General features: G+C 50.6%; 2 protein-coding genes across 3 annotated transcripts; one reads left to right on the top strand and one right to left on the bottom strand.

Moving 5' to 3' along the window:
• Window positions 1-9: 9 nt before the first annotated feature.
• On the bottom strand, window positions 10-19,572 carry LOC116628073 (G-protein coupled receptor family C group 5 member B). Of its 2 annotated transcripts, none has more exons than XM_032398146.1 (4): window positions 19,411-19,572; window positions 10,881-11,894; window positions 2,932-3,044; window positions 10-1,587 (listed from the first exon to the last, which is right to left on the bottom strand). In XM_032398146.1, the coding sequence occupies exons 2-4, from the start codon at window positions 11,884-11,886 to the stop codon at window positions 1,543-1,545; spliced, it is 1,164 nt and encodes a 387-aa protein (XP_032254037.1). In that variant the 5' UTR covers window positions 11,887-11,894; window positions 19,411-19,572; the 3' UTR covers window positions 10-1,542. The 2 variants fall into 2 exon arrangements, with proteins under 2 accessions (XP_032254037.1, XP_032254038.1); XM_032398147.1 differs by lacking the exon at window positions 19,411-19,572 and adding an exon at window positions 19,101-19,154.
• LOC116628059 (protein transport protein SEC31-like) lies at window positions 12,670-21,083 on the top strand. The gene is made up of 3 exons (XM_032398121.1): window positions 12,670-15,043; window positions 15,416-19,135; window positions 20,846-21,083. The coding sequence occupies exons 2-3, from the start codon at window positions 18,189-18,191 to the stop codon at window positions 21,081-21,083; spliced, it is 1,185 nt and encodes a 394-aa protein (XP_032254012.1). The 5' UTR covers window positions 12,670-15,043; window positions 15,416-18,188.
• Window positions 21,084-26,446: the final 5,363 nt, after the last annotated feature.

A 26,446-nucleotide genomic window follows, 5' to 3' on the forward strand; every position in this document is an offset into this window, starting at 1 on the left:
ATCAGGTTTATTAAAACAGCTCAGACATATTGGCTTATGAAGAGGTCAGTTCCCCCCCCCCCCAACACTAACCTTTTTCATTTTCTTTAAAGGTTAAAGGCTTATGGGTTGTTTTATAGAAAAAGCAATATAGTCATTAGAGTATATGCCAAAGGACTCACCCTCATTTACACATTTCATGCCGTCAAGTTAAAACTCTTTGCATCACTGCTAGTGATTATGCTGGCCAAACAGTGCAGAGAACATGGGGCTTTGAATGGCCGAGATGTTCGAAATGCCAAATAACAAAGGAATGACTTGCTTAGGACAGATGGAAACCATGACAGAAACAATGGGCTTTGAAGAGAACCATTTTCATGGAACTTACAGAAAACCAAGTTAAAACATGTCCCACATACCCTCCAAAAGCAGCAAGAACCCCTGGAGCGCTCCACCCGTCCCTGGAACTTGCACTCCGTCAGCGTCCCACACCCGAGAACTCACTGCATGCTAGGCAGCAGAGTGTGCTCTCCCCCCTGGGATGCCCTGCCACGTGACATCATCCTGGAGAATCGCTGTGGCACCTGCCTTCTGGCCTGCCAACCCGGGGGGGCTGTCAGCTGATGGCCCATCTGAGCTTTGGAAATGAACATGGGAATAAAACTGGGAGAGGGCTCGGGGGGAGCACAGCAAGAGCAGGACGAGGGAGAGCTCATCAAGGGAAAGAGGCTGCTGCCCCAAGCGGGAATATTGCTCTGGCTCCCCCAAGGAGGGAGGCGGGCCTGCTTTTCTGCCGTAGACCTGCAGCAGGAGGCCCACAGAGGGAACAGTGGTGAGTCACCACTTTCTAAATGTGACGGTCACTTCACCTCCCAGAGAGCCTTCTCTTCATTGGCACATGCCGGGGTCCCTCCCCCAACTACTGGCTGTAAAGCTCATCCCGTGATGCGGCCGGGCCGCACCTTGGAATCACACCCACCACTCCTTAACTGCTCCTGACCCCCCTGAAATGTGCAAACCAACAGGCAAGCTGGTGGGAAAGTCCCCATTAGTCCTCCCAATGAAATAGTCATCTCCAAAAGGCCACCTGGGGTCCAGCACATGCTGGGGAGGGGCGATGGTGTGGGGACCCCCACAATCAACCAACACCAGCCAGGCCCACCGGCTGTGAATTTGGTTCTGTTCTACCCCCAGAGGATGAAACAGTCTTCCCAGCCACATTTTCGAGTGAGCCTAATACTATTTGCAATTAGCTTTGCTTTAGTTTGCAGGGATTGAGGTTGGTTTGGAATTAAGTGTGTGCGTGTGTGTGTGTGTGTGTGTGTGTGTGTGTGTGTGTGTGTGTGTGTCGTTGGCAGGGGACGGGAGGGCAGTCGGTGTTAGCTTTTCGGTTCAGCAGTGTTCACATTTACACGAAATCCCCTTGTGTAGGATTTCTAGATCTCCTGGCTGTGAGGCAGCCTTGTTCGGCTACTGTTACTGATTTCTCCCTCAAGAAAGACACAGCCAGGGAATAAAATCGGTAAGAGAGATAGATTCTTATTCTCTGGAACTTAAAGTCTTTCACCAGAGGTGTCTTCCAGTGTAACTTGGCGGAGCAGTTGGGATCTGGAAACAAGGATAACACACTAAGAACTTTGTGCTTTGCAAAGTCAACATCAGAAACCAATTCGTTAACAATGTGCCAGAGATAAATTACCTTGGTTTTTCCTAAGGGGCTGAATAATTCCCAAGAAAAGCGGCAACCACTGTGTATGACACTGCTCTGTTCTTGGGAAGGCCGGGTCCCCTTTTCTGTAATCATGCACCCCAAATGAATGTCTCCTCACTCAGAAACCCACTTTGCTTTTTTCTAAGTCCAGGGTGTTTTTATACCCACTGGCCTTGAAGAGACCAGGAGGGCTCAGAGTGACTGACGGGGCCATTTTCTAACGTTATTTATTATAACCACAGGCCGAATGCTTTCGAGTCAGGCTTTTTCTTGGCACCGGACAATGAAACAGCCCAAGGGATGGCAGGGGGTTTTCAGAAAGCAAATCTGCGAGTCTATTTGTCTTTGAGCCTGTTCCAAACCAGTGCAAACCAATGCCTCGCATACCATTCAAAAGACCAGGAAAACCCAAATTCCCTCCAGAGATCAAAGACCATCCCCGACTTACATTAAAAAAAAGGAAAAGGAAAGAAAAAAAGCTCAGGTTGAGTTATGGAACTGGCACATGATATAGGAATGGAAGTCCAATTTACACGTGTAAACTGGCTTTATGCATTGTTTCTGAAAGAAGCATGTAGCTATGTTTGGAAATTAAATGTGGGAATGACAGTGTGTCTTTGGATTGCTGGAGAAACAAAATGATGTAATTGCATGGAGGCAAAATGTAAACAATGACAATTCTGCTGAAGGTCTGTTTGGCATCAGATAGTAAAACCTGTTTTTGTGCTCGCAGGAGAGAAATGATAATCACTCCAATTTCTTAAGACATCTTTTAAGGAGTGGAGGTGGGGGAACCCGGCACCCAGCTGGGTCACAGAGACGGGGTGGGGGGGCCCAGGGGGGGTACGCTAGGTTGGGTGTTCGCAAAATCTGCGGGGGTTTCACAACTCTGGGCTTTTCTTAAAAGTCACCTCCCAGGAAGGGGGGGTAGGCACCTTCTGCAATAATGAAAGCCAGAACTCACTGGGTACAAGAGCCCCAAGAAATAGGGACTCTTTCGAACGAATCCACAGATGGTTCACTAAGTATAGGTGGATCTTCCGTGCGTGGAGAAAGGGGGTAGGGAGGCAAAGAGAAATGGAAGCACTGCATGCATTCTAGCTGCAAGGGGTGTCCACTTGAGCCAGTGTGTGTGCGGGGCCCGTAAGCAGCCTCCACAGAGCAGGATGCCCCCAGTGAAGCTGCCCCCAACACTGACCGCTCTTGGGCTTCCGGCCACAACATCACCTCTTGGTACTTACAGTCCCTCCATTGAGCACAACGGCCATCTCAGTGGGCTGATAGACATTGCTTCTAAACGGAGCGCTCGGTCTGTTTCCCAAGCTGCCATTGCGAAATCCCGCTGTTCGGAGAGCTGAGGGAGGTAGGAAGCAGCAACACAACACCAAAACAAAAAACAAAAAACAACCCGAGATTTTGTTTTCTTCCCCTGCATCAACACCATGCTCCCGGCACACATTACCCCCTCACCCCCCACCCCTCCCCATTGTCACAAGCCAGATTCAAAACAAAAGTCACAATGGGGCTTTGTTCTCTGGCTCTCTTGGAGCATGACCCATCTCAGTGGGGTTGGGAAGTTTGTAGAATCCAGGGCGCTTGCTGCCGGGGTGGGGGGCAGGGTAGAGCCTCTACCCTGCCCCCCAGCCCCTGCAGGCCCTGGGAGGCCAGGAAGCACCTCTGCATCCCTCAAAGGTCTCCTCTCTCACCACATTCATGCCAAGTTCAACATTACACCGTTCAACACCCGTCACTGTTTCTGGATACAAAGAGGCAGACAACCCTAAGAATGTGGACATCAAGTACATGATAGAGGCCGTCCTCATGGGAAAGTGACGGGGAAGAGAACACAGGGACTCCAACCCCGCGGGGCAGGGTGTTTCTAAACAGGAAAAAAGGGACAGCTGTAGCAAAGACGGCAAAATACGTCAGCACTTTTTAACCTAAGAGAGGTGGGTAAATGGCGTTTCCTATTTGCTGTGTCCTTTGAGAGATCTAAATTTCCTTTTTTTGCAGAGAAAACCCGAATTCCACAAGACATGGAGGAGACAAATGCATATTGCTAAGTGCAAGAAGCCAGTCTGTAAGAGCTATATACTGTGTGACTCCAACTATGATATTCTGCGAGAGGCAAAAGGACAGAGAAAGTAAAGACTCAAGATTGTGGGGGAGAGGGGGCGGTGAGGAACAGGTGGAGAGCACGGTGCATTTTTAGGGCAGTGAAACTATTCTTTATGATACTATAATGGTACATAGATGACATTACCCATCCATCCAAATCTGCAGAACTGCACAAACAAAAGAGTGCGCTCTAAAATGTAAATTGTGGACTTTAGTTAATAATAATGTATCAATATTGATTCACCAGCTGTAACAAATGTACCACTAATGCAAGCTGTTAATAATAGGGGCATGTGGGAACTCCCTTAATTCCTGCTCAATTTTTTCGGTAAAACTAAAATTGCTCTAAAAAATAGTCTATTAAAAGCCAATACGAATGTAGGAGCACTATGAAAACAAAAGTCCATCTCAGTTGTAACACAGACTCTATTATTTTCATTCTCATTGAAGGCACTAATCTTGCTTTGCTAAGAAAAGCCTCACTTAAACTCTTCTCTGAAGAGGGGCACTTGGGTGGCTCAGTCGGTTAAGCCTCCAACTCCTGATTTCAGCTCAAGTCACGACCGACGATTGTGGGATTGAGCCCCCCCTGGAGCCCCGCATCGCATCGGGGGGCTCCACACTCAGCAGGGAGTCTGCTTTATAGCATAATAGGTAGTTTCCTTTTTTCCACTTTACACGGGGCACAGAGAGATTAAGTCACTAGCCCAAGGTCACACAGCTGAAAAGAGGCAGAACCAGCATTCAAAACCCAGGCAGAGAATCTGTGTTCTTAACCATCACACGATGCTGGCTTCAAATCACTTCAAAACACTTAGTTACTTAGAAGCAACTTGAGTTTAAGTGACATTAGAGAGGGACAGCTCAGCCCGAGCCAGACCAAAGAAACAGGCATGGTCGGAATGAATGTCTCCAGACACAGGTATACCTCTTTTGCTTTAGCAGCTCCATCCAAGCCTTCAAGCAGCTAGTTATGCATGAGCTGAGCAAGGAGATACCTCTCCCAGGAAGGAGAGAAGGGGGAGCCAGGGAGGGGCACCGGGGGCAGAAGAGGTAGTTCATGGGCTCTTAACTAGTCTCAAGTCCTAGCCTACACCTGCTTGAAGAGAGAGAGCACCCAATAGCACTGCTTTCCTTATAATGCACAGACCCGGCCAGCTGTGGTGGGGGAATCTGACCCCAACACATTTTCCTCAAACAAACAAAGGCTCTACTCTATCGGCCATCTGTGGGTGCCTTGGCCCCAAGTGTTGGCTATGACCGCCTTCTACCCTGGCCTGAGGTTAGCATGTGATTTCAATCTGGCCAATTAGATCCAATCAGAGCCAACTCTGGGATTTTTGCTCAAGCATCCCGGGGAAACGTTCCTCTTTTCCACTGGGACTCTGTGTAAGCCTAGAGTTGTGGGCTGCCATGATCCTAACAGGGCCAAGAGATGGAGGAAGATCAAATCTAGTCATCACCCGAGCCTCCTTGATCTAATGATCCTGTAGCCAGATCTCCAGTATATTTGTTTTTTTGTTGTCGTTTTGTTTTTGCTTAAGCCAGTTCAAATCAGATTTTTTATTCCTTGCAACTACAAGGGTCCCACCTAACACCCCACTCTGACCTGGGTCGGCTGTGAAAGGCAAGCAGGGCTCATCCGTAAGAGCATCCCCCCAGGAATCTTAAGTTTTTAGGTTGAATGCCAGCCTTCTATCTAGACTCTGCAGGTGAGGCTAGATTGGCCCTCCCCTCAAAGCTGATTCAGGGCCTTGCACAGGGAAGCTAAGAGTCAGAATTTAAATAGCCCTTGGTCCTAATGAGATCTGAGAGCCCAAATCCCCTAAAAGAAAGAATGCTTGTCTTTATTGCTCCTTTGAAAGGTGAACATTTAATATGCCTCGTTAACACTTTCCAAGATGTGATCTGAGGTGCTACATCCTTCGGTGCATTTTAATCTTTTATCACATACCTCATGCCTTGGCTGATACTTATTAATAAGCAGGAGGCTGATGAAGTGGTATATACCTGGGATCTCATTCGGGGGAAGGCAATCTGGGAGCAGAAGCCACTGGGGCTTGACTGAGCCACAGGCCACCTGGGGAATGCCCTTCCCATCTCTTGAGGACGTCAGGGATTGACTCTCAAGGGAAGAGAGCCCAAAAGGCTGGCTGGCTAAAATGCAAAATAAAGAGAGCCAGCTGTAACTCCTGGGCAAGGCCCTGGTGGGGCCTGGTGCCCTAAAATACAAGCTGGCTGAGGTCAGCATCCAAGATGACAAGAGCTGTTCCCAAAGTGGCAAGGGAACATGGCCAGGTGTTCCCCAGTCAGCAAAGCAAGGGTTTCTAGAACAACAATCCTAGCCAGGACTCCAATTTAGCCCAAGTGAGCTTTCTAAGGGAATCGGCTTTGCCTGGGGCCCACCCTGCCTGGTCCTGTGTGAATTTTGGTGGGCACACATTTGGGATGATCCAAAACAGGGCTATTAAAACAAAGTCTGACAACATCCAAGGTGAGTGAAGAAATGGGGCTCTCATACAGTTATTAAGTGGGGGGGAGGGGGGCGGGCAGTAAATTAGGTTAACTTTTAGGGGGCCATCTGGCAGTATGTATCAAGATTTAAAGGTGCAGACTCTTTTATGCATGTCTAGGAATTTTTTTTTCTTTTGTCTTGCAAGAAGTTAATTGATCAAGGGGACAAAGATGAATGTTCACTGCAGCATTACTTATATGGAAAGCCAGAAACAAGTGGAATAGCCACCAGCTGGGGATCAGAAAAATAAATTATTGTGCCCAAGGAAAGCTCCGCATCATGAAAAGGATACTACAGCTCTGCAGTCACTGACCTGGTACAATATTGGTTTAAGCAAACACACTACTTAGATCAGTGGTTACATCTTCAAATCACTCGGAGAGCTTGAGAAACCTAAACCCAAGTAGACTTAGCCAGAACGAGGGGTCAGGCATTGGTAATTTTTTTAAGCTGCCCAAGTGTACAGCTAGGTTAAGAACCAGTCTATGGGATTGTGTGTGTGTGTGTGTGTGTGTGTGTGTGTGTGTGAGAGAGAGAGAGAGAGAGAGAGAGAGGGAGGGAAGGAGAGAGACTGTGCTCACTGAGAGATGTCTGGCAAGATGGAAGCAAATAGCAGTAGCTGCTTTTGGGCAATGGGATTTTGAGCAATTTTTGTTATTTTTACTTGCTGAAACTTCTACGTGATTATTCTAGTTTTTGTCACCAAAATGGAATGATAAAACTGGTTTTATTTTGGAAAAGAAAGAGGGGACAGAAAGACAACTTCCTTGGCTTTGGAGTGTGTCAGTGTGAAATAGATGGGGGTGGGGGGCACCTCTAGGGCCCCACCCCACCCCCATCACCCAGTGTGCTAGCCCTGGTACTGCTGGTTCTGACCTGGGTCCCAGATACCTTTGATCTCTGGATCTTATGTGGATAGGAAGGATTGGCTGCATTTTCACAAGAAAAAAATGCACGTAGTGGAAAACCAACTTCCCCCCTCCCTGCTCTTAGAGTGTGAGCTTAAACAAGTCAGCTGATACTCCTGGACCTCAGTTTCCTGCTCTATAAAATGGGACTGATAAACCCTGTCTCCTCAATGCACAAGTCATCCTAGTACATCATGAGCTCAGGGTCACTAAAGTGCTTTGAGGAGAGAGGATTAATTCTGTGGTAGACGAATCAAGCATTGGGGCTCTGGAACCAGCCTGCATGGGCTCAAACCCTGGCTCTGCCTCTTAGGCAAGACACATAGCCTTTCTGTGCCTCAGTTTACTGTCTGCAAAATGGACTTCAATGGGTTATCGTAGGGATTAAACAAGATTAGCCACTAAAATGCTCAGAATGGTAACTGGCCCACGGTAAGCACCTACTAAGGGTTAGCCATCCTTACTTTTGAAGACCCTACTACTTGGGTCGCTCTAGCATCCCCATTTTTCACTCCAAGTAAACTAGACCATCAGGTTCAATAACACTGATTCTTAGCCTTCTGGAGGTCACAGATGGCTTTGAGCATTTGACAAAGTGATAGACAAAAATTCCCCAATGAACGTACAAAAGTGCACATCCATTTCAGAAGTTTCCACTACTTTTGAGGTCCAGGGGAAGTCCATGGGTCTCATATAAAGAGGATCCTGTTCCAGAAGGACCCAGGGAAGAGGTGGTTCCACCAGACCCCAGGAACCAGCCAGGCTCCTGACCTCTGCTCATGATCTTCCCTGAGGGCCCTCTGGGCTCCCAGTGATGCTCCCCATCCTGACCCCCACCTTGTCCTGGCAACACGAGTGGACACTCATTCCCGCTAAATCCTTTGACAAACATGGGCTTGCTGGTCTGGGGCTTTCTAGTAAGATTGAAACAGCTCTGTTAAAAGACCACACCAGGGTTTCTAGCCCTATCCATGGGTGGGGTCATTGGTGTTCCCTCCTGTAGGTCTGGTGGGGAGCCGGAGGCGCAGAGGAAACTGGGCAGGTGGGGAGGGCTCTGGGTGACCTTCGAGGATCTGATGGCTCGACGTGCTTCCCCCCGTCTGCAAGGGACAGGCAGGATGCACTCAGGCATCAACCCCACAAGGCTGACTCTGCAGTCATGACCCCCCGGTGAACACTGCCCAGCTGCCTGGGTGAGCAGCACTGAAAAGGGGAGCATGGCCATCTGGAAATGGGCCACCTCCTAGCTTTACGTCCTTGGCAAGTTACCGAACCTCTCAGAGTCTCCATTTATTCATCTCTAAGATGGGGATAACAACAGGACCGCCTCACTGGGTGCAGCAAGGGAGGTTAAGGACTTAGAATAGTACCTGGCACACAGTTAATGCTCAGGAAGCAATGAGTATACTAGGTAATCAGTACCACCACCTCCTCCTCTACCACTACTGTTAATGTCATTATTATTATTATTACAGCTCCTGATCAATCCTCAGGCAACTGAGAAAAGGCAACTTTACTGAATCTCAAGTGCTGGGAACCTAGCCGACTCACTTGAAGTAATGACTTGAACAGATACTTGGGAAGCATCCGCCGCAGGGGCTGAGTGCCTACACCACATCCTCCAGGCTCACCTCCGAATCCCGCTGCAGGGGTGATGGACAGTCCTGGGTACCCAGCCAGCCTCCACCTCTCGTGCCCACCAAACCTCTCAGAAGCCAGCGGTACTTACTTAGCCAGAGTAATGGGGAACGTGGCAATGGGAGTGGGAGACAGAGGACATACGTGACGGTGGGCAACGGAGGAGTTGGCGGCAAATGCTGCAGGCTCCCCTGATTTGGAAGGTCAAGTCTGAGGCTCGTTCTGCATGCATCCCTGTCAGGACCAAGCCCCAGCTGCCCACAGCGGGAACCAGCTCATTGATGTACTTGTGTGGTTGCTTCCGCCTTCCTGGTCTCATTACCCCCCACCTTTCCCTTGCAGGGAACACCTCCCGGGTAAGTCAGCTGCACCCAAGTCTCAGGCTCTGCTTTCAGGGGAACCCAACCAAGACACACATCCAGCATGCCAGGTCCTGGGGGAGACCCTGAGGATGTCACTTCTAGAGGTGCATTCTCTCATCATTTCTGTTTTACAGATGGGAAAAACTCAGGCTCAGAGAGGTAAAGCAATTTGCTCAAAGCCACACGTCTAGGAAGAACAGAGGGCAGGACTTGAATCCAGGCCTCTGACTCCAGGGACCAATTCATATACTCCTGAATGAAGGTGGGGAGGAGATACGAGCATTGCCCCCAGTATCCCCTGCATCCATCTAGCACCTGCACTACAAACTCAAACACTTCCAGGTAGCCAGGGAATTAATGTTAGTATGTTCCAGCAGCTGGGTCAGGGAGCAATAGGGAGTGGTGGGGAGTGTGGTAAACACAAAATGGATCCCCATCTAAAGGAACGGCCACTTGGGCTGCTTCCATAATTTGGCTATTGTAAATAATGCTGCAGTAACCACAGGGGTGTCTATATCCCTTCGAATTAATGTTCATTTTCTTTGGGTAAATAGCCAGGAATGCAATCCAGTTACTGGATCATAGGGTAGTTATATTTTTTTTTTTTTTTTTAAGATTTTATTTATTTATTTGAGAGAGAGCAGGGGAGGGGCAGAAGGGGAGGGAGACACAGACTCTCCACTGAGCAAGGAGCCCCACATGGGACTCGATCCCAGGACCCTGAGATCACAACCCCAGCCAAAGGCAGACACGCAACTGACTGAGCCACCCAGGTGCCCCTATTTTTAATTTTTTGAGGAACCTCCATACTGTCCTGCACAGTGGCAGCTCAAATGTCCATCAATAGATGAATATCGGATAAAGAAGATGTAGTATATATATTATGGAATATTATTCAGCCATAAAAAAGAACAAAATCTTGCCATTTGCAACTCTCTACAGAGTAGAATGCTAAGAAAAATAAGCCAGTTGGAGAAAGACAAATACTGTATGATTTCACTCATATGTGTAATTTAAGAAACAAAACAAACAAAGCAGGGGGGAGGAGAGAGACAAACGAGAAAACATTCTTAACTAGAGAGAGCAGATGGTTACGAGAGAGGAGGTTGGGGGTTGGGGGCAAGGGGGATGGGTGAAATAGGTAAAGGGGATCAACAGTCCACTAATCCTGATGAGCACTGAGTAATAATTGGAGCTGTTGAATCACTACATTGTACCCCTGAAACTAATATAACACTGTATGTTAACTACACTGGAATGAAAATGACAACAAACAAACAAACAAAGGAGCACCCCCAACTCCTGAGAGGTAGAACCTTCCAGCATACACTGGTTCAGATCAGCTCCAGACAGATACTGCCAGGTGGGAATGTCAACCCAGCACTGCCAGAGCTGACTTTGCCAAAGAGGTGCGAAACCTGGATTTTGATATTAAATTAGTTGGCAAAGGATGGGGGAAAATGCCGAATAAAAACTCATTTCTGGGCCAGTTGAAATACTGGGAGGGGTGGGGGGGGGGCAATGTTTGCCGGCTCCCATCTGCCAGGACTGCCCCGGGGACCACCCATCCCCACTAGAGAGGGAAGAGGGAGTCCTTTGGGGGCAAATGGGCCCAGAGCCTAACCCCGCAGGGTGGCGACCCCTTTTACCTGCATTGTGTTCGTCCATCGAGAAGGCCTTGTTCTCCATGTAGGTGCGTGGCAGCGGCACGTCCTCCTCAAACGCCGTCTCCCGCATCCTGGGCTGCGAGGTGTCGAAGTAGTTGGGCGTGTTCTCCTGCGGGGCTGGCAGGATGGTGCAGTGGATCTCCGGGATGGCGTGGAAGATGACGAAGACCCAGCCGCTGGCCACCAGGGTGATGGCCAAGGTGGGGTCGCCCCAGGCGTCTCCCTGCCGCAGCTCGGCGTTGCCAAAGAGATACATGGTCATCCAGGCCACCCAGATGAGCACGGAGAGGAATGCCGTGACCAGGACGCAGGCCCCGTTCTGCTTCCACTTCTTGAACTTGCCGCACAGCGTGAAGAGCGCCAGCCCCAGGGCGGCCACGAGCAGTACCATGTCGTAGATGAGGGCCATTACGAAGTCCATGGGCTCGTAGGCGCAGGCCGGCTTGGCGTCGCGCAGCACGGTCAGCACCAGCCACTCGATGGCGATGATGACCTGCACAAGCATCAGGCACAGCGCCACGCCCACCAGCTGCCAGCCGGAGGGGCTCTTGCCGTGGCGCACCAGCCTCCGCACACGCCAGGCCTGGCTCAGCAGGCAGGAGAAGCAGAGCGCGAAGAGGACGCCCCAGAGGAACCGGCGGACCGCGCAGATAGTCTCGTCTTCCCGGATGATGAAGGCGAATGTCAGCCCGAACAGGCCCAGGGTCCCCAGGAGGAAGAGGAAGTGGAGGCCCACGGGGTCCTTCTTCTCCTTGTCCTTGATAAATGGCAGCCGCACCAGCAGGATGAGCATCAGGAGCAGCGTGATCAGGGCGCCCGCCCCAGCCACCGCCTCCACCACGATGCCCCAGATGGTGTCCAGGTCGCAGAGGGACACGTACTGAGGGAGGAGATCCAGTCCACAGCCCCGGGACGTGCTGGCGTTCTCAGAAGCCCCGGAGGCGATCACGAAGAGTAGGAGGAAGGCGAGCACCTGGTGGGTTTTCATCTTTCTCTCTGACGCCGGAAAGGTTCCAGAATATTGAGGACGGGGGAGATGTTTGGAGGGAGAAAAAGACCAGTTCACTGTAAGATTCCCACTTTCCTGACTTCTTTTAAGACCCACCTCATTTCGAACCTACTGGCCCATGAGGCACCTTTGACGGGTCAGAAAAAGGCAGCCCTTTCTCCAGAAGGCACAGCCCCTGGGCGGGGGTGGGGGAGTACAGGACCCTGATTCCCACCTGCAGCCTTGATCCCGCACAGTGAACACTCATGAATCATCATCGCTAGTGGCTGAAGAGGGTGAGAGAGAGAGATCCACTCTCTCTGTATACTCTTTTCTACTCTTTGATTTTTATATTCTGTGCTATGTTTGATCTCTTCAAAAATAAGGGAATGAAAACAAAACTTTGAAGAGACAGCCATGAGCCCAGCACTGTGCTGAGAATGGTACACACTGCCTCTTTTCAGTCTCTCAATGGTAACGGCTTAATATTTACCCACGCCTCACTCTAAGCCAGGCACTGGGCACATCCAGTCCTTACACTGGTGACAAAACAGGGTCTCCAGGAGGTTAGGACACTTGCCCAAGGTCATACCACCCGGCTCCTAGAAGCATGCCCTCATTTCCAAACACAGTGTATCCAAAATGAACTAGCATCCTGGGTTTCCCCTTTCCCTCGCCCCTCAGACCTCCCCCAAAGATCTCCAGAGAACCCACCCTCACTGCACCCCTGTCTGTCTCTCCCCCGTCTCCCTCCCTGCAGGATTCCCCTCGGCGCTCCTTCGGGCCCCCATGAAAGCTGGACTCCACACAGCAACCATGGCAGTCGGGCTTAACCCAAGTCCCATATTGCCCCCCTGCTCCCTCTGCTTAAACGCCCCCAACCCATTGCTGGGAAAACTGCTCCTCACCCCCACCTCCTGTCACCCTCTCAGACCTTGGCCAAGGTCACAGCCCCATTCCTCTTCACCAGAGCCTCTTATTCTACTTCTTTCTTTGCTCTAATTGTGTCTTTTTTTTTTTTTTCTTGCCTGTTTACTTTGTTTCTCGCATTCCCTTCTTGCTCTTTTCCCTGTCTTTCTCCGCTGCAAGATGCAGGAGGACAGGGACACTGTCTGGTTCATCGGGGTAGACCAGGGCTTCTCACCTTGGTGTTGTTGACATTGCAGGTCTGACTCTTCTTGGCTGCCCTGTGCACGGTAGGACCTCAGCAGTACCGTGGCCTCTACCCCTAGATGCCCGTAGCACACCACTCCCCCCAACCCAAAAATCCTTCGACACTGCCGAATGTCCCCTGTGGGGGTGGGGACGCAAAACATCGCCAGGATGACACCGCTCGTGTGGACTCAAGCACCAGCACACCGTGCTGGCACAAAGGTGATGCTTGGTGGATGTCGAATGAGTGAGAGGCTCGTTCACCGGGACTCTTTCCTCTGCCCCTACTGCCACCAGCTCTTAACTTTGGAACGGAGCCTGCCCTTCAGAAAGCTCCAGCCTACACAGCTCGGCGCTCAGGCCTGTCTCCAGGCGGCTCAAGCTGGCCCTGCTGCCTTGGCTCCACCCGTGTGTGAGGCCGTAGCCAGCCACATCCAGGCAGCTCCGGTGCCTCCCTGGGGCTTCCCTAAGTAAATGCAGTATCGACCACCTCTCTCTCTCCCTCTCTGCTCCTTTATGGGGTTCCAGGAGCAGCTCTGATCCTGCCTTGGCTGTGAAGCCATTGACTGGGATAAATTATCGATGCCGCCAAATGAGAAGGAGCCTGGTGCTGCAGGGATTGTCACCTCTGCCTCTCGGTGAGAGAAAGGCAGGGTCAGAGCAGAAGGCATCTGGCAAGAGGTGCTTCTTAAACATGCACCCCAGCATCCCACTCAAGCAAATTAGGGGTGAGGATGCAGCCCAGATGTTGGCCCTCAAGACTCATGGTCCAGCCACTATTCATCCAGCCAATAAACTTCCCTTTTTTGGATTAGGCCAGTCTGCGCTGGCTTTGTGTTACTTACCAACAAAGAAGTTCTAGGATTCCTCCCACATCATGTGGCCCCCGTTCTTCCAGGAAGTCCTCCCTACCCAATGTCTAGGCATGTGGATACAACCAAGGGTAGCCAGGAGCTTTAGTGGGATCCAGTTGTCTCTAGTGGATCATCATCATTGTTAAGGATGCCCAGGAGGTGACAGCCACCCCACTCTACAGAACAATGTCTAGGATGATCATGAGGGCTGATCACTGCCTCACAGGATGAAGCTGAGTCTGGCTCATCTAGGATTGCTGGGGGGTTCAGAATTGCCCTCCAGAGTTTTCTACGACTGCCAGAGGAACCATGACAACAACTAACCCACAGTGCTCACCACACTGCAGGCACACTTTTATGTACTTCACATATACTAACTCCGTATAATCTGCACAATGACACCATGAGGCCATTACTATTACTATCTCCATTTTAAAGGAAATAAAACATGGAGGTCAGCTGGCTTGTTGGAGGTCACACAGCTAGAAAGTGGTAGAACCAGGCGGCAAACAACTGTACTCTTGTCACTTGGGCTCTTACTACAGACCTGGGCTCTAGAAATGTCACCTGGTAAGTGTGGCCTTTGCTGGCCAGTCTCTCCTGTCCCCCATTATGCTCTACACCAGTCCTTCTGATTTTTGTCTTTGTAGCATGTGCCACAATTTCCAAATATTTTATTACCCTCTGGGTGTGTTCTCCCCTCTCCCAGGTCCAGGGCTTTGTCTGTCTTGTTCTGCACTGACTCACTAGCACCTGCCACTCGGGCAGGGCTCACAGCCCAGCTGCCGAACCAGATGAATTGGTAAAAGTGGTCTTGACCCTCATGTTACCCCAGCAGGACAGGTGTGCTCATTGCTGTCTTACAGAGGAAAGAACAGACGGCCGGAAAGGTTTGAGTCAAAGTTTGATCCTCAGACGGCAGCAGTGTGACCCGGGAGCTCGCTGGAAGTGCAGACTCTCAGGGGGGTGGGCCTAGCCCCCTCCGTTTCAACAAGCCCGGCAAGCAAGCCCCAAGTGCGTGCAGATGCTTGGCCACACCGAGGTGTGAGAAGCTGGGACCTATGCAGCCGGGGAAGCCAGGAGCCACAGCCCCCCAGACGTTCTGCCTCACCAACCCTGCCAGAGCCAAGCAGGTGGCACCCACTTGGCAGGTAAGCCCCATCCTGCCGCATCAGCCACTTGGTGCTTCCTCCCACCAAAAGAGCAGTTCTCCAGGAATCCCAAACTGAACAAGGCAAGATTAGAGGTTTCAAGTCAGCCGCAGGCAAGGCTGATCGGGACGGGATGAATATATGGCAACAAACCCATGGGATGTAGGCGTGCGGCTCCTCAAAAGGAGGAACGAACAAATGTGAACGAATGCACAAGGCTTGGCTCACATACTAATTACCTCTGCTGCCAGGCAGGCTCCCAGAAATGTGACTCATTCAGAGGCTCTTAAATACACGATCTTTCTCTCTCTCTCACACACACACACACACACACTCTCTCTCTCTCTCTGTCCATCCCCCCCCCACCCGCAGAGGGGCCAGAAGCCTCCGGCAGGTGGTGGAGCACCGCACTCCATTTCTCCACGAGCTGGGGCCTACAGAGGCTGGAAAGAATGCAGGCAAGGTTCCTTGTGGGAGGACAGCGCTGCCTGCCTGAGGGCCACAGGCCGGGCTAGCAGCAGGGCGAACTTCCGACAGAGATCTTCCGGTTTCAAGTTCTGCCCCTGCCACCTGCTAGTACCTTGTGACCCTGGACAAACTGACTTTAGCCTTCTGGCCTCAGTGTCCTCCTCTGCAAAACTAGGGGTGCTCACGGTACCCATCCTGTGGGGTTGACAGAGGTAAGCACTTACATAAACTGTCTGCTCAATAAATAGAAATGATTGGCAAATATTCCGTCAGACGTTATGAACTTTGCCAACTGCTTTTCCGGGGGAGCAGTTGCCGTGGAGATGGGGTGGGAAAGGGGCTCCCCCCACCCCGGTGTTTGTCCATCACTGGTTTCCAGCCTCCTCCATCACACCAGGCAAAGCGGTCCCTGAGGTGGTATGAATGGGAGATGCCTTTGGTGGTGGTCTGCCCTGGGAACCTCTAAACTCACCTGATCCCCAAAGCAGGTGCTCTAAGCGGAAGCCTCACTGCGAAAGTGGTTTTCCCGTGGGAAACCCAGGCCAGCCTGGGAGCCCTGAAACCGGGTCTCTCTGTCAAGAAGTCAGAGGGAGGACACCCAGAGACCAGACACTGGCCATTCTCTTGGGAAATAAGTGTCCGCATCCACCCACTTCCCATATGAAGGGGTACAAGATATGGGGGAGATGCTAGAACATGGAAGGGAAAGAAAAAAAATGAGCAGGCGGGGAGGGGATTTTCCTACTCCTGGGCATAGTCAGGAGATCGGTACCTGGGTGAATGCCTGGCACAGAATTTATACTTTCATCAGTCTCCTCTAGAGTGGAGGCCCTCAGTGGGAGTGAAGCCAGACCTAACGATGTGACATGGGGCATTACTTAACCTCTCTGACCCTCGGTCTCTTCCTCTATAAAAGATAAAGATAGTGCTGCCTTCACAAAGCTGGTGTGAAAAGTACGTGAAAAATACTCTGCAAGGTGCTTGGCCCACAGGGAATACAGGATCCCTGCTTATTAAAAAGACAATCATGATTCCATCGTCCTTCCTGTTGGGAAAATGCGAGGTGAGGCTTGGCCAGAGGCTTCGTGGAATTCGCAGGCCAAGCTGGACTAGAACTCATTCTCCCAACTCCTGACCCGAGGCCTTTACACTGCACCTCTGGTTTGAGCCCTCACCCCATGCCTGGCAGAAGGCCAGGATTAGGCTGCGGAGGCAGTCTCCCCACGCACCCCAGCATTACACTCTGTCCCAGCCCACTCCGTTATAGCCGATGGTGCATTTCCTGCTCTGGGAGATTAAACTGTTACAAGGTTTCCTGACATTAAGCTCTTTCCCAGACCCACAATCTCACCCTCTGATACCTTTTCCAAGTTACACCATGTCATAATCTTCATTTCCTAATGTTGCCCAGACCACCAGCCTCTTTGGGGGCTCTTGAATTTAATAACCCTCCTAGGTTAGTAAACAGGGTTGCCAGAACACAAGCTCCATGATCCATGAATATGCAAAGTAGCTCCAATCCTGTAAATAAAAGCAATCATTTAAATGCAAATTGCATCCTTGGCTGTCCGTTCAGGGATGGATGGTTCCTCTTGGGCGGTAATTCGGAGAAGAAAATGTGACTAACACAGAACCCCCAGGAAGCTCTGCGTGAGTGCTTATGGGGCCAAGGGCTCTGGGTGGGGGCCACTTAAGGTGGACAAGAACTGCCTCAAAGTGGAGAGTGAATTTTAAAACCCTAGCCGCTCCCCAAGTGGGTTCACAGGACAGGACAGGCTCAAGACGGTCCCCACCGGCCAGACGGAGCCCCTCAGAGGCTCCCGGCGCCTCGCCATCCCCAGAGGCAGAATGAAAGGGGAGCTGCTTTCCATCTCCGTGTTGAGGTCAGGGGAGCTTTTAAAAAATCAGATCCCTTGGCTTCCTAATCAAAACCCTCCAAGGGTTCACTGGCCCATGGAGAATAAAACCTAAACTCCTTTCCATGGCCCAAAAGATCGTGCTCTGGCTGGTCCCTACCATCCTCTCTCCCACCCACCCCCTCCACATCTGCCTCCGAGCTCCAGCCACAATGGCCTTTGTTCAGTGCTAAACTCATTCCCACCTCCAAGCCTTTGCATTTACAGTGCTCTCTGCCTGCACAGTGGTCCCCCAAGATCTCCCAGAGGTGGGCCCTCCATCTTGCCAGGCTCGACAAAAATGTCACTCCTGAGAACCGTCTTCCCCACATACACAAACCCTCATCACTTTATTTGACATCTTCCTGTTTTATTTTCCTGGCAGCCCTTACCCCAATTAGAAGTTCCATCTACTTACTATTTACTTACTTATTTAGCTATTTATTTGTTCACCCACCTGGCCAGTGCCCTGAGAGCCGGGACTTGGCCATTCTCTACACTGTAGTGCCCCAGCCCCAGATCTCTAGCTGGTACATTTACTGAAAGAACAAATTAAGCAATAAGGGTTTGAAGCTTCTCTTTCTAACAACACTGCTTGTCTTGCTGCCTGCCCCAAATGGCGACTCCTTTCCCCTTCCATTTTTCTCCTTCTCAACTCAGCTGACCCCTTTTCAGACTTAGAGCAGGGAACAGATAGAAAACCCTTCACTCCACAGCCTACAAACAAAACTGGCCTCGTGGAGGGCTCCCAACCAACAGATGATGATTTGCATTCTATTTACATGCTATTTGCATGCAGCTTCACTGGAAGTCCCAATCCACCGAAACCCCCCACCCCACCGAGGAAACTTCTGAATCAAGGGTCCTTGGCTGAAGTTCCGTGGCTTTTGTGCCAGGTCCTTCCCTCACTTTTCCCTCACTTCTCTTGTCTTTTCGAGGACCCCCAGTTTCTCCTGGGCTCTGCTCAAGTGCCCCCCATCCTGGCGCAGTTGGGTAGCCAATGTGGCGCGTGGGCCGGGGCCCCAGACAGGGACGCCGCTGCCCGCCACACTCCAGGGGCCTTTGTCCGCGCTCCAAGGAGCCGCCCCCTTAGCGAACGGGGGACGAGTTGGGAGGGGGTTGACTGGCTAGGCCTGGGTGTGACAGAGCGAGAGGCAGGGACCGAACTCGAGAGCTGCGCTGGGGCCGTCCTCTGTGGCAAGGTCGGCGCCCCGCTGCCCGGATGGCTAACTAGCTCCCCCGGGCCCAGGCCCCGTGCGGGCGGGAGGGATCCCGGGATGTGCGGGGCTGGGAGCCCGTGTCCTCCAAGGACAGCGAACGCACCACAGCACACGGCTAGTCCTCAGCCCCAGCCTGGTCGGAATAGAAACGCCAACCCCCCGCCATTGTATGCAACCGTCTCTCGTTTGTCCCTCAGCCCCAGGTCTCAGCTCTGCCTCTTTTCCTCCCGCAGTGTTCCCCCCTTGTCCCGTAGTGCGCAGGCACCGCCGGCTGCGAGCCTGGCCCCCGGTCCCTGCGGCAGGTGCGGCCGCTCACCCCCAAAGCCTGGTCCTTATAACCGCAGCTCCGTCTGCCCTGCGGTCAGCCCCCACGGGCTGAGCACGCGGCCTCGGGACCTGCCGGCGGCTCCCCTCCCACGACGAGTCACTCGGGTACGGCTGGACTCCCGCACACTACTCCCAGCTGTCCTTTACCTGCGATCAGAGACTTGGATCTCCACCTGGTCCGGGTACACAGCACCCTCTCCTCCTCCACCCCCCCCCCCGCCCCGGCATAAAGGTCTCCGGCCCTCCCCTCCCCCCGCCCCGCCCTCTGCAGCTCCTCTCCGGCCTCACTGTGGTTCCCCCCCCTCCCCGATTCCCCATCTTTCTCAGCAGACTAACCCCCCGGGGGGGCTTAGAGGGGCACAAGAAGCAGACTCCCCAATTCTCCGAAGTCCACGGCGGGAAAAGTTTCTGGGGTCCTAGCAGCGCCCTCCACCCCATAGGCGCGCCTCGCACTCACCGACCCCCGCGGCCTCGCAGCGCCGACGCTCCTGCTGGTTCTCGGCCTCAAGTCACATCTCTGCAGCGCGGCCGCGGCCCCCGCCCCGCGCGCACCCGCCCGCCCGCCGGTCCTATCTCACTGCATCGCCCTCGCAAGCCGCTGCCGCGCGAGGCGCCCCCTGGCCCGGCCCGCTTTGCTGCAGCCGCGGCGGCCCCGCCCCTCTAGCCGGCCCGCCCCCTCCGACCCCGCCCCCCGGGGCATCCAGCTCCGCCCCTGGCTCCTGCCCAGCAGGCTGCTCCTCGCTGAACCCAGGGCCAACGGCTCTGCGTCTCTCCATCTTCACCAGCGCAAGCCCCTAGCTCGTTGCCCGGAGCGCTGAGACGACCTCCTTCCACGGTCCCAGATTTGGAGACACTCCCTCCACATCCACAGTGCACCCATAAGCAGTCCAGACGCACCGGACATATCCCCAAGTTGATTCATTTGCAGGAACACACACACAGAGGGATACTCCGACGAGTGTCCTAGTACAGGGGCTTTTTTCCGCCCATGACACTCTCCAACGTGGGTTCACAAACGGTAACTTCCCCTCAACGGACAAGCATCAGGTCCTCGACACAGAGAGGATCCCGCCGCGCGCGTTCCGAAGGATCCCAACCGGCGCGGCTTGGTATCCTCTAGCGGGTGTCCGCCTGGGCACACTCCATTCCCCCCACCCCGCCCCAACTTGTCCTTGTCCCTTTGCGCACATTGCTCAACCCTTGAGTCCTTGACTACCCCAAACATGCACGTTCACAGGGTGCACCCCTCACGTAGGTCCTTACGCAGGATCTCCACCACCAACGCTGCACACATCACCCACGTACACACACGTCCACCACCACTCTCCCCGGCGGCACACACCCAGCCGTCCGGGGGACCACTGGCTCCGCAGACGCTCAGGGCACAGTCGGGATGCACGCCTGCGGGACGGCCGCAGCAGCGGCTTGAAGGAGGGGTCCCAGACAGCCTCACTCCTCGCCACTGAGTCTGGCTTCTGATCCACCAGGCTGTCCGAGATCAGCATTGCCCAGATGGGGTCTGGGGGCTGCGGTCCAGCACACCCACGGGGTTGGTTCCCTCGGTGACTTTCAGACGTTCAAGCTCCCCCCCAAACCCAGAACATTGAGGACCCACCACTCTGGTTTCTCAGAGTGAGACCACCTCCCTCCTCCCCGATTCCGGTCCTACAAGACAGGACAGGGAGGTGACCCCTGCTCCCTACCTCCCTGCGGTGGGGTGGGGATAAGGAGGCAGGAAGGTGGGCTGCAGAATAAGAATAATATTCCCTTCTGGAGGTAGTTGTATGCACTGATCTTTGATGACCGCAGACCTTTCAGATTATTTTCATCACTTCCCGCGAGCCTCCGGCCCCTCAGTTCCTGCCCACACAAGCCGATTTTCTCCTGGTCAGGCCACGTACACACCTCCGCGAACGGAAAAATGGAAGGGAAAGGCAGAACAATTTTCCTGTTTTATTTGCCGACGTATCCTCAACGCCTAAGAACAATGCCTGGCATACAGTAGGCGATCATTATTTACGGGAAGACCCCTCTTCAGCGTTCCCGCCGGACTGCGTAATTGGAAAATTGATAGGCATTGCCACCTGGTGGTACCCAGTGGAACTGACGCCGAGATCCTTTCCTGTGTAAACGTGGGTAAGTTCACTTTTCTAAGCGTCAGTTTCTTGCAAAATGCAAAATGAAGATAGCTTTAGGAGTACATGCCTATTGGGGTTGTTGTGAAGGTTAAACACATGATAAATGTAAAGTGATTTATGTAGAGTCTGGCACGTGGAGATATATATATATATATCTAGTACAGGGGCTTTTATCCGCTGTGGAGGTATATATATATATTATATATATATAAAGGTATATATATATATGTAATATACATATATATATAAAGGTATATATATATTATATATATTTTTTATATATATATTATATATAATATAATATATTATATTATATATGTATATATATAATATATATACATGTATAATATAATATACATATATATACAATTATATATATAATATACATATATATACAATTATATATACATATATATAATATAATATATTACATTATATATATGTATATATATAATATATATATATACCTAAAAAGTAGATTTTCAAAGTTCTCACCTCACCAAAAAAACTGTAACTATGTGAGGTGATGGATGCCTTAACCAACCTTATTGTGTAATCATTTTGTAATAGATACATATATCAAATCATTACATTGTATACCTTAAACTTGCACAATATTATATGTCAGTTGTATATCAATAAAGATCGAGGAAAAAAATTGTGTGGAGGGAGGACTGGGGTGGGTTTGACAAGATTTTTTTTTTTTTTAAAGATTTTATTTATTTATTTGACAGAGAGAGAGTGAGAGAAGGGAACACAAGCAACAGGAGTATGAGAGGGAGAAGCAGGCTTCCTGCCGAGCAGGGAGCCGGATGCAGGGAGCCCAACACAGGGCTCTATCCCAGGACCCTGGGATCATGACCTGAGCCGAAGGCAGACGCTTAACCAACTGAGCCAGGCACCCCTATTTATGTATTTTAGAAAGAGAGAGAGCACGTGCAGGGGGGTAGATTGGGGGAAGGGGTGGGGGAGGGGCAGAGGGGGAGGGAGAGGGAGAGGTAAAGAATCTCCAGCAGACTCTGGGTTCCACACGCGGGGCTCCAGGTGGGGCTTGATCTCACCACCCTGAGATCATGACTTGAGTCGAAATCAAGAGCCAGATGCTTAACTGACTGAGCCACCCGGGGGCCCAGTGATGGCAGTGTTCTGTATCTGTGCTGTCAGGATTTAGCAGCCACTAGCCACGTGTGGCTATTGAGCACTTTATTTTTTAATTATTTTTTTTAAGATTTTATTTGTATTTATTTGTCAGAGAGAGAGAGGGAGCACAAACAGGGGGAGCGGCAGGCAGAGGGAGAAGCAGGCTCCGCACTGAGCAAGGAGCCTGATGGGGACTCAATCTCAGGACCCTGGGATCATGACCTGAGCCAAAAGCAGATGCTTAACTGACTGAGCCACCCAGACATCCCTATTGAGCACTTTATATGTGACTAGTATGACTGGGGAACTGAAATGTCAGTTTTTAATTAAATTAAATTTTAAATTAAATTAAATTTTAAGACTTACTTATTTGAGAGAGAGAGAGCACAAGCAGGAGGGCCTGAGGGAAAGGGAGAGAGACTCTCAAGCAGACTCTACACTGAACGCTTAGCCCAATGTGGGGCTTGATCTCACGACCTTGAGATCATGACCTGAGCTGAAACCAAGAGTTGGACGCTTAATGACTGTACCACCCAGGTGCCCCTCCCCATTTTATTTTATTTTAAAGTTATTCTTCTAACTTGACTGAGGTATAATAAAATTGTATATATTCAAGGTGTACAACATGATCATTTGACATGCGTATACATTATAAAATGATTACCACGATCAAGCTAATTAACACATCCATCACCTTTCATAGTTTTGTTTTGCTCTTTGTTCTTCTGTGGTCAAAACACTGAAGATCTATTCTCTTAGCAAATTTCAAGCATATAATATAGTATTATTAACTACAGTCAGCATGCTGTGCATTAGATCCTCAGAACTGATTCCTATAACTGAGAATTTCCCTTTGACCAACATTTCCCCATTTCCCCCACCTTCCAGCCCCTGGGAACCACTAATCTACTCTCCACTTTTTTTTTTTTTTTTAAAGATTTATTTCTTTATTTGCAAGAGAGAGCAGGGGGAGGGGCAGAGGGCAGAGAGAGAGAGAAAAAATCTCAAGCAGATTCTGCACTGAGCACAGAGCCTGATGCAGGGCTCGATCCTGTGACCCTGAGACCATGACCTGAGCTGAAACCAAGAGTTGGATGCTCAACCGAATGAGCCACCCAGGCGCCCCTACCTCTCTGCTTCTGTGAGTTCAGTTTTTTTTAGATTCATCATATAAGTGAGATCGTATAGTTTTTGTCTTTCTGTGTCTGGTGTATTTTACTTAGCATAATGTCCTCTAGGTTCGTCCATGGTGTCACGAATGACAGGAGTTCCTCTTTTTTTTTCAGGCTGAATAATATTCCATTGTATATGTACACCCCACTTTCTTTGTCCATTCATTTGTCAATAGACACTTAGGTTGTTTTTATGTCTTGGCTATTGTGGATGGTCCTGCAGTGAATTTGAAGATGCAGACATTTTACAGAAATGGAAGTTGAGGCACAGAAAGCCAGCTTGAGTGCCTCTGACAACAGTCCACGCGCCAAGCCTTTTTGTGCAGAAGAGGCTCCTCCAGATCTCGTTCCTGCCAGTTGAGTTTTGTCCAGTCCCTCTGTTGGAATGAAGAATGCTTCCTCCTCCCCCTCCCCGTCCCCCGCCCCCTTCCCCCCATGTACTTGCTGAGGGCTTGGCCCACCCAACTGTGAAATATTGTACCAGACAGGTGAGGCTGAGGTGGGGATGGAAGCCTGAGGTGACATGGGTTACGTAAGGGCCCCTGGGACAGGAGACAGTTATGTAATGGGGGAGACAGGCAGAGATGGTGAAGTGAGTCAGGACAAGGGAAGAAACCAGGAGCAGGGGGAGGAGACAGAAAAGGACAGAGCAGAGGAAACGTGTCTATCATCAGCCAGGGCAGCTGCCATGCAAGAGGAAATTAGAAAAGGTCAAGCGTGGGGCTTCCTCTGTCCTGTGACCTCCCTAGCGCCCCTGCCGTGGGAGACTCCAACTTCTCTCCTGGCCCCATTGGGTGTAGATGATTCCAGAAGTCCCCCAATATCTTTTAGCCAAATACTGTTATTGCTTAATTAATCAGAGCCAGTCTCTGTTGCTTACAAACAAGAATCTTGAGTGATAGAGGTCTTTCCTACTCAAATACTGGAATACATGGGGTCTAGAAACTTCCAGGCACATGGGGGAGGTGCTCAATAGATACATGTTGAAAAAAAAAAAAGATACATGTTGAGTGAATAAGTAAATAATGAATATTTATCCATTTTCTTGTAATGGTTTTTACTGTTATACTTTTTTCTATCTGAAGGTCACTTTGGTGGGCAAGTAGCCCAGTGAGTTTTTCTTACCCATCTATTCTCTGTGGTCAACAGGAGAATGGATCTGCTATCATAGTCATTTAGTCGGTCAACAAACATTACCAAGGTGCTATGCTGAGTGCCAGGGATGCAATGGAAAACAGGATGTTAGAGCTATTCACCCGACATTCCCAGCTTGCCGCCTTCTGGATGTGTGGTAGAATTGCACCACCAGGCTCTTTGCAGGTGGGAAGGTCCTGTGACCTCTGTTCACCAGTGACTTGTGGCAGGAATGACTGGTGTCACTGCCAGGAAAATGATTTCATGGTTGGCTCAAGACCTCCAGCGTTCTCTTTTCTCTGGCACCGTGCAGAATGGTGACTGCCCTGCCAGCCTTGGGATCCTTCTGGGGCTCTGGGTGCCTGGGTGGCCATGGTGAGCAGATAGATCCCCATGAGGCCCTTGTATGAACAAGAAATAAACTTTGCTCTTTTATGCAGCTGAGTACTAAGGGTTGTTCAGTAGCATGCCAGGCCTGCACAACTGATTAAATGGTACCAGTCTTCCAGGAGTTTCCAGTCTGGTAGAGAAGATGGACACGTGCTTATTTCTGTCTGTCCTTCTAGATCCACTCCTGCCCTGCTCTTTGAGCCAGGAAGCTGAGCTCTGTGGATGGTCTCAGTGGGCTGCCTGTCCTCCAGCTTCTAGTTGGGTTTGGCCAAGGGAAGCCCTGGCAGAAAACTGAAGGGACGGAGGAGACTGGGGTCAAAGTATTTATTCCTTTGGCTCCCTCCTTATGCCTTGGGCTGGCTGTGGTCTGCAATTGAAAGTCAATCCTTTTTGTGGGGCAGCCATTTCCACATGGATCTCTCTCCTTTGGGTTCTGGTAACCACTCCTTCCTTGTGACCCTTCAGACCTGGGGTAGTAACAGCTCAGCTGCCACTAACCCCAGATGACAACACTATCCTATATAGATGGCCCCCCAACCTATACCTTTGTTACTGGCTCCTTTGTAAACAGACCCTTGTAGTGGGTTAAGGACCTTGAGGATATATGCTAAGTAAGGGAAGTCAGAGAAAGACAAGTACTGTGTGATATCATTTATATGTGGAATCTATAAAAGCCAAACTCATTAAAACAAAGATGAAAATGGTGGTTACCAGGGGATGGGGGCAGGAGGGATAGGACAGATGATGTGTGAGGGTACAGACTTGCAATGAGTAGTAAATAAGTCCCAGAGATCTAATGCACAGTGTAGTGAATATAGACAACAGTATTGTATTATAATCAGCAAACTTGCTAAGAGACTGGAACTCAATTATTCCAACCACTAAAAAGGAACGGTAATTAGGCAGCGTGATAGAGGTGCTAATTATCACTACAATGGCAAGCATATGACAATATATTAATGTATCAAATTAACATGTTGTACACCTTATATTTACACAATGTCATGTAAATGCATGTCAGATGCATTTCAATTAAAATTAAAAAAAAAAAGATAAGCTCTACATTCTGGCTATTCCTCTCATCAAGAGGTGAAATCTATTTCCCTTCCCCTTGAATCAGGGCCAGGCTTGCATCTGTTTGAACAGTGGAATGTGCTGGAAGTAATGCTGTGTAACTTCCAAGACAGGACCTTTTGGGACCGGAAACTTCTGCTTCCACATGCTTGGGACACTCCTCTGGAACCTGGCTGTCATGCTGTGGGAACCCCAAGTCACACGGAGAGGCCCCAGGTTGGCGAACTGACGTGCTATGGTTGACAGTCCCTGCTGAGCATGCAGCCAACAGCCATGTGAGTGTGCCACCTGGACATCCAGCCCAGCCCAGCCCAGCCCAGCCCCATTTTCCACACTGTCCTATTTCTAATGCGTCATCTCTTCTGCTGGGACTCTGACTCATACTACCATGAATAGATAGTTATAAGAGATTGAGTACCTGCTCTGAGAGAGGTAGCATGGGGCC

The sequence above is a fragment of the Phoca vitulina genome, unplaced genomic scaffold (genome assembly GCF_004348235.1).
Source record: "Phoca vitulina isolate PV1807 unplaced genomic scaffold, GSC_HSeal_1.0 scaffold110, whole genome shotgun sequence".
Classification (NCBI taxonomy): Eukaryota; Metazoa; Chordata; class Mammalia; order Carnivora; family Phocidae; genus Phoca; species Phoca vitulina.